Below are 8,161 nucleotides of genomic sequence, written 5' to 3'. Positions count from 1 at the left end.
GAATATGCATATTTTTCTTACAAAAACGCATCGATTCGCTACAGGAGGCCTTTGTTCACCCTCCGGAGCCGTGTGAGACAGTTTTTTTATGGATGGGTGCTTTTTATTGAACTTCTTTTGGACTGATGCATGCAACACCCGCTGAGTGCTTGAAAAATGTTTAATATAACTCCGACTGGATTCGTCCGAAGGAAGAAAGTCATACACCTAGGATGCCTCTGGGGTGAGTAAAACACAGTCTAATTTTCATTTTTGGGTGATTTAACCCTTTAAGGTGTGCGTGTACACTTCACATCACATGAGCAAAAAATGGAATTAAATACTTTTCCAGTAATCTCTAATACATAAATCTTCATTTCTGTAGAATTTCAAACAAATCCCAAATCCCCACTCCACACGGTTTCAATGATTTAACTGCAGTCTATAGCAGCATACCTCCTCTTGGGTCCACTTGACTTTCACTCTCCCACAATCCTTCTGATCAGCCACATCGGAGTCTGTGTCCTGACACATGGCCTCTTCCTCATCCTCGCTGTTCACACACACACACACACACACACACACACACACAGCATGTTTAGGGTTGGGGAAAACAACACTGAATCCAGATCAGCAAACTCTGGCAACAATGTGCTGATGGTGCACTGACACAGTCTGACATCTGGCCTGGTGTTTGCCACACAGCTAGAGGAAGAGCTCAACATCCTTTAACAACATCAGTGGTAACTAAATCATCTCAGACGCTCTCAGGGACGCACAGCTGGGTTGTGTGTAAAGTATCACCTCTACTAGCATATCTGGCTAATTGTTTCAATGCATGTCATTAACATGTAGGTAAAAAACTGAGGTATGCATCACATAGAAATGATCTGGATTAGTTAATAACAGCGTGTTTTTAAATTAGTCTGTATAGCGTTTAAACTGAACGGGTGCCGCGAGTTTGAGCTCTCTTTGTGTTTCTATATTAGGTGGGGTTCAGTGCATCATTCTCTAACTTAATGCCAGCTTCTCTACAAACCCAAACCTTATGTTGAACGCATCAGATGTGCTCGTTTTCTCGTCCTAAAGTCAAATTCTATTATAAAACCACATTAAACATACGAGAACAATACTCTCTATGCACTTACCCGCGCGCCCACCACGACATTTCCCTGATGTTCGCTCAAAACGCACCGACAGAACAGACTTCACGAGAACACTGTATGTATGCATGCAGCGCACAAACATCTGTGATGTTAATGAGCTGGTGGATCAAATACAGTACACGCTTTCATTAAAAAAGCGCACCGCGCGCCGCGAGCTAATCATGTACTGCTGCGCGCCCAAGTTTCTATCTCGCGCTTCTTTTTCTCAGCCATTCCCGCGAGTGACGTCAGCGGACACGCGCTGCGTGCGCGTCCCCCTGAGCCCCAGACGCAGTACGTGCGCGCTCGTAAACACATGGACGCGCTTCCCTAAAAACAAATGTTCACGAGAACACTGTATGTATGCATGCAGCACACAAACATCTGTGATGTTAATGAGCTGGTGGATCAAATACAGTACACGCTTTCATTAAAAAAGCGCACCGCGCGCCGCGAGCTAATCATGTATTGCTGCGCGCCCAAGTTTCTATCTCGCGCTTCTTTTTCTCAGCCATTCCCGCGAGTGACGTCAGCGGACACGCGCTGCGTGCGCGTCCCCCTGAGCCCCAGACGCAGTACGTGCGCGCTCGTAAACACATGGACGCGCTTCCCTAAAAACAAATGTGTGCGGTAATAATAATCAGTGTCGGGGAAAGTTACTTTTAAAAGTAATGCGTTACAATATTGCGTTACTTCCTAAAAAAAAGTAACTACTTACGTTACTTAGTTACTTTTATTGAAAGTAATGCGTTACGTTACTTTTGCGTTACTTTTTAAATCTGGGCTGGGCTTGCTTGCTTGCTTTTAATATAAAAAGTTATATTTTTGGCAAATATAAAAGCCTTTCACACCAAAAGCCTCGGGCTGAAGGAAATGCTAATTCTCGTCTGTACAGTAGAACACAGAAGAAGACAGTTCAACACTCTTCTGCAATAAAAAAAGAAGAAGAAACATTAGTTTATCTTGTGTAATGTCTGCTTATTAGTGCGGTTGAATTGCATCACTGAAGGTCAGCAGCAAATAAATGGGATTAAATACATAAAGGATATGTGTATTATTTAACATATTTAATTATTGCAGCTTTGAGTCATATTCTGAGTTGCTTTGAACTGTTTTTATTAATTTTGAGGAAAACTAAATCAGATTTTGTGTGTGTGAGTGAGTGAGATGAATTAATGCATGTTCACATTTAGTCTAGAACTGAAGTAACATCTTACTCCTGATTTCTCTCAGCACGGGGACAGGAGAGCTTGCAGTCAATAAATGGGAAATGGGAAACTTTTTTGAAAAAGTAACTCAGATATTTTCTTGTAAATTAAAAAGTAATGCGTTACTAGTTACTTGAAAAAGTAATCCGATTACGTCACTCACGTTACTTGTAATGCGTTACCCCCAACACTGATAATAACAAAAGCGACACAAATATTGTTCGTGTATTTTAAAATGGCCGTAATATATCAGGGGGATATTGCTGTATGTTTCTGAATACTTTCTAGATTAATTGATAAATCACTGATATTGGTTTAAAATCGAAACATAAATATGCGTGTTAGAATCAAGTCATTCGAACGTTCAGTTTCTCACATCTTTTCTCATTATTGACCTTTTACTGCATTACAAAGATGTTCATTTAGCTTTGGGAAATATTTTAATTTGACTTCACTAAAGAGAACGAAATGACTTTATTTTGTTATCCGCCAAACGAGATATTAAATAAAAAGATGTGATTTTCCCACGTGAGCCTGTAGTTGGAGAACTACTCCTAATCAAGCACAGCTATAAATGCAAGCTGAGTCTATTATTACCAGTGTTGGGGAAAGTTACTTTTAAAAGTAATGCATTACAATATTGCGTTACTCCATAAAAAAGTAACTAGTTACGTTACTTTTTATGGAATGTAATGCGTTACGTTACTTTTGCATTACTTTTTCACTAAATTCACGTCTGTACAGTAGAACGCAGGAGAAGAAACACTCTTCAGCAATAAAAAAAACAATGAAGCACAATTGTTAGTTTATCTAAAGTCATACTTAGTACGGTTGAACTGGATCAGCAGCAAAGATATTGGTAAATACAATGGGATTAGATACATTTGATGTTATTTAACATATTTCATTATTGCAGGTTTGCGTCATATTCTGAGTTTGCATTTCACTGTTTTAATTCATTTTGATGAATAGCAAATCAGTTTTTTGAGAGTGGGATGAATTAATGCACATTCGCATTTAGTCTAGAACTACATCATGTTCACACAACGCCTCTGTACTCCTGATTTCTCCCAATATGGGGACAGGAGAGCTGTCAGTCAATAAATGGGAATACAAAGTAACTGGCGTTACTTTTTTGTACTAGTAAAGTTACTTTACTAGTTACTTGAAAAAAGTAATCGGATTACGTAACTCGCGCTACTTGTAATGTGTTACCCCCAACACTGATAATTAACACCACGCTTTCCCAATGGATGCAGGACGTGACAGACCTGGTCAAATCCGAATGCATACATCTATATAAAGTCATTTTACCTTTTAAATTAAATCTAGCAAAACCCTTTTCTACGGTAAATTCTAAACACTGCTCATTTTCTAGAGCTGACCAGGAGCTATGAGGGCCCTTCATTGTGAGTCTGTCTTTATCAGCGGTTTCAGCCGATAGCTTCGAGACCAAACAAAGGCATGTGCCGAGTATCCAGAGCCCAACTGTGGTGTTGCACTATGTCTGAACGACTCCACAGGCCTTTCCTCACCTTTAGTTGCCCTCAACAAGAACGCTCTCTCTCCTGGCAGCAGCCTGAGCACAGCGCTGGGCAGTCCAGTGCAAGGCAAGTCCTCCACGCCCTACGAGAGTCCAGTTTCAAAAACCAGTCCTGGCCAGCTCGCTGGGAAGTGTCCCTTGTGAAGGCCATAGTCGAGAGCCCAAAGTCATGTATGGAGTCCTCTATTAACCTATCGGCCCCTCCTGAGGTCTCTCTGGTGCCGTCAGGAAGGTCCCCTCACCCGAACGTTTCAGAGTAGCTTCGGCGCTCGTGGAGGGAAATGGTCCGGCAGGGATCTAGGCGGGTTCCTACGATCCCAGATCTCCGAGAGGAACAGAGCTCCTCTAACTCGGAGGTATGTATGTGCACTAATGCAAACCCTGGAAAAGCTTGGTTTGTTCTAATATGCGTCTTTATTTTACAGGCTTCTTACTAGAGGACCCATGTTTATATAAACGTATTTTTGTACTATAAATGTATTTAATCAAAAAATAAAGTGTGTAGAAATTACTTTCATTTATTAATGTTATAAAAGTGTCTACTCAAATCGATGGCTCTTTGTGAGCTTGCACGATGTTTAAGAATGTGCAATTATTATTTCGTCCACTGTGGAAATGTGGGCTGAAGAATACAGTGACAATAGAGGGTCAATATAACTGAGACCTCTAATGAAAATGCTTCTATATTGTGTTATTTTCTAAATTAATTTGTGCCTGTCTGCTGCTGTTGTCCTGGGACTCTGGGGTGTCCAATCCTGCTCTCTGAGGGCCAATGTCCTGCAGATTTTAGCTCCAACACACTTGCCTGGAAGTTTCTAGTGAGCCTGAAGCCTATTATCTTGATCAGTTGTGTTTAATTGGGGTTGGAGCTCAACTCGGCAGGACAGCGGCCCTCCAGGAACAGGTTTGGACAGCCCTGCTCAAGAGTCACCTGGCATTTAGGGTCAGCTGACTGGCTCACATCAACCTGGAAATAAAAGGAGGCAATGTAGCGGATATTTAGTGTGTACTATACTTTCTGGAGGTCCTGCATCAATGAAACAAATGAGAACGTAACCTTTTTCATTCAGTGCCAGATTTGTTTTTGGTTTTTTTCACAGTGACGTAAAGCAGTGCATAATCCTTAAAGGGTTAGTTCACCCAAAAATGAAAATTAGACTGTGTTTTACTCACCCCAGAGTCATCCTAGGTGTATATGACTTTCTTCTTTCAGATGAATCCAGTCGGAGTTATATTAAAAATGCTTTTTGATCTTTTCAAGCTGTTTCATGGCACTCAGCAGGTGTTGCATGCATCAGTCAAGCGGTTTCATGGCACTCAGCAGGTGTTGCATGCATCAGTCCAAAAGAAGTTAAATAATAAGCGCCCATCCATTAAAAAAAAAAGTGTCTCACACGGCTCCGGAGGGTGAACAAAGGCCTCCTGTAGCAAATCTATGAGTTTTTGTAAGAAAAATATCCATATTCAAAACGTAATAATCACTTGAATCTAGCTTGCGCTCACTGTTGTAAACTGAAGCAGCTCCGGGCGGATGACGTATGAGTTCAGATTTGCGCCGCTCAGAAGTGACGAACGCACGCGGAAACAATAGCGTCTGTCTGCTGAGAGATCAAAACAAAACAATGGTCACTAATTAGAAGTACAAAACGAGGATTTGTAAAGAAGAATGTCGGAGGCTTTCGATATAAGCCAAGAGGAGACGGGTTTTTCTTTTTTAAAATAAGGAAACTTTGCTTCCTTTGCTCCTGTTAACAAACGTTGGACTCACCGGCGCATGCGCAGCACTGAACTCATGCGTCATGCTCCCGGAGCTGCTTCTGTGTACAACAGCGAGCGCAAGCTAGATTAAAGTGATTATTACGTTTTGAATATGGATATTTTTCTTACAAAAACGCATCGATTCGCTACAGGAGGCCTTTGTTCACCTCCCGGAGCCGTGTGAGACACTTTTTTTTATGGAAGGGCGCTTTTTATTTAACTTCTTTTGGACTGAAGCATGCAACACCCGCTGAGTGCCATGAAACAGCTTGAAAGATCAAAGACCATTTTTAATATAACTCCGACTGGATTCGTCTGAAAGAAGAAAGTCATATATGCCTAGGATGCATCGGGGGTGAGTAAAAAGCCTAATTTTCATTTTTGGGTGAACTAACCCTTTAATAGCAATCTCAAACATGGGATTTGGACCCCAATGTGTATGTATACAAATGCTCCGACATGAGAAAACGAAGCTCATATATTTATTGAAAAAAACAAAACTATTGTTACAAGAAATGTAGTGGATTCTTTAAACCATATGCCTGAGAAAGTTCATAATGAAGAAAGTTCTGATAAACCACACCTGACTTTTCTTGCACTGGAAGTAAAGCACGTGTGGTTTGTTTGCAGTTTGAGTGTCTATACTGTGCATATTCACACAGGTCTCAAAAACAAGTCCTTGCTGCAAAACTCCAGAGATCCGTGGCCTGTCTACTTCAATACATGTTGAACCTTGCTTCTGTGGTGTCAATATCGTGCTCCTGGAGGAAAGGGGAGAAGTAGCAGGTTTAGGGTAATAATTCAGCCAAAAATGGTCATTTACTCTTCCCCCATGTTGTTCAAACCACATTGACCTGTTTTTTTCTTCAAAACAATGCGTCATCAGAGTTGGTCATTTTCTATCCTCCGTCAAACACAAAAAGAAATTTTAGGCAGAATGTCCAAGATGCTCTTTTCCATAAAGGATGTTTTTAAAGCTTGGCATTATAAATGACAAAGAAAGCAACACTATACACCAGTATCATAAAAGTAGCTCTTCCAACTTGTGTTTCATTCTTTATTCTCTTTAGTCTTTTGATGGTCAGTGACACACAGACTATAATGTAAGTTTACTTAAATTTTTTAAGTAATGTTGTGAAGGATATAAGACTACTGTTTTTTGGGTCCTTTTCTGAGCATTGTGTGGAAAAGTGCAGCTTTTTGCCAAGTATTTCTTGTTTCGTGAAAAAAAGAAAACCATACAGGTTTGAAACCTGTGGGTGCACAATGATTTCACTACATTAACGACTAAATGAATGGTCAAATAGAAATGTTTCTGCACGTTCAACTTACTTGATTGATTTTCTTAAACTCCACCACCTGGAAGAAGATGTGTTCCAGTATGTGCTTGGCATCTCTTTTGTCCTTGTCTAGCTTCCCTGTCACTCCTAAGATGTCTCCACATTTACGTACATAAAACTCCAGATCATCATCGGTACCTTACAGAAGATGAGACATCCATTACCAATCAATCAGCAACCACTCAAGCTAGAAACGATGACAGAAACAGAACTCTTTCTGAGCATTTGAATGAATGGTAGAGACTCACATTTATTTGAGAGCTGAGCCAGCCTCACTTTCTCAGAAGAAAATGTCTCATCAAGGTCAAAAAGGTCAAGCATGGGTGGCGGAAGGTCCCTAAAGGCCGGCTGAAAGACCTGAACGCAAAACAAAGCCTCAGGGAAACGGATCGTCTACAAACAGACCCATAAACAAGCACGCAAACTAGTTGTGAACTATATAGTACATTTAGCATGGAATAACACAGGAAAATCAAGGCAGATAATAATGAATTGATTTGATCCATTGTAGAGTACTGCGGGGATGATGTTAGACGAATTAGCATTAGAATTGTCACACTGGGCATAAACCCAGTTGCATAAACTTAGCCACTATGTTAAGACTGTGTCCTGAGAACTAGTCTGACCAACTAGCAGTTAGCCAAGGGGTTATTGAGTCTTATCTTTTGAATCAATCTATATTTTCAAGGGGTCATGAACTGCCTCTGTTTATTATTTTGTATTGTTCTCTGAGGTCTACTTATAATGTTATCAAGACATCCTTCCCAGATGGACGCTGCTGTGATTTAAGTCAAAAACGCATTAATACTCAGTACATATCAAACGATCTGTTTAACAGACAAAGCAATAGTGATCACATAATAAAACAGTTACACTTGTTTTTTTTAATATTACGGTCAGATCCAATATAGTCGGCACAGCATCATCTTTTAGTTTCAATCTTTGTGAAAATCCTGCGTCGAATTGTGCCTTGTTTCTAAACTAATTTGCGATGAAATTAAGTGAACGAAAGACCAGGGCCCGTATTCACAAAACATTTGATCTTACCACTAAGATTTCTCCTAAATAGCAGTAAAAGTTTTTAGCTAAGAGTTTTCTCTTAAAACCTATTCACAAAGCTGCTGAGACAAACTTTTACTAAGGACTAGAGAGAAGTCTTAAAGGGATAGTTCACCCAAGAATGAAAAT

General features: G+C 40.3%; 2 protein-coding genes across 3 annotated transcripts in view; both read right to left on the bottom strand.

The window, feature by feature from the left end:
- Positions 1-1,343, bottom strand: part of LOC107551327 (myb-related protein B) — a 28,007-nt gene extending 26,664 nt beyond the window's left edge. The window contains exons 1-2 of the mRNA XM_016232888.1: positions 1,128-1,343; positions 436-532 (exon numbers count right to left, since the gene is read on the bottom strand). Coding sequence (XP_016088374.1) covers positions 436-532; positions 1,128-1,147 — 117 coding nt within the window. The 5' untranslated portion in view covers positions 1,148-1,343. The remainder of the gene's footprint in view (positions 1-435; positions 533-1,127) is intronic.
- A 4,738-nt stretch (positions 1,344-6,081) lies between these two features.
- Positions 6,082-8,161, bottom strand: part of ift52 (intraflagellar transport 52 homolog (Chlamydomonas)) — a 13,514-nt gene continuing 11,434 nt past the window's right edge. For both annotated transcript variants that reach the window (XM_016232884.1, XM_016232885.1), the window contains 3 exons: positions 7,222-7,330; positions 6,966-7,111; positions 6,082-6,394 (listed from right to left, as the gene is read on the bottom strand). In XM_016232884.1, the coding sequence (XP_016088370.1) occupies positions 6,350-6,394; positions 6,966-7,111; positions 7,222-7,330 (300 nt within the window). In that variant the 3' untranslated portion in view covers positions 6,082-6,349. The remainder of the gene's footprint in view (positions 6,395-6,965; positions 7,112-7,221; positions 7,331-8,161) is intronic.

Source organism: Sinocyclocheilus grahami, unplaced genomic scaffold, assembly GCF_001515645.1.
Source record: "Sinocyclocheilus grahami isolate Dianchi unplaced genomic scaffold, SAMN03320097.WGS_v1.1 scaffold420.1, whole genome shotgun sequence".
Lineage (NCBI taxonomy): Eukaryota > Metazoa > Chordata > Actinopteri > Cypriniformes > Cyprinidae > Sinocyclocheilus > Sinocyclocheilus grahami.
The sequence above is the reverse complement of the archived record's forward strand: the minus strand, read 5'-3'. Positions and strand labels throughout refer to the sequence as shown.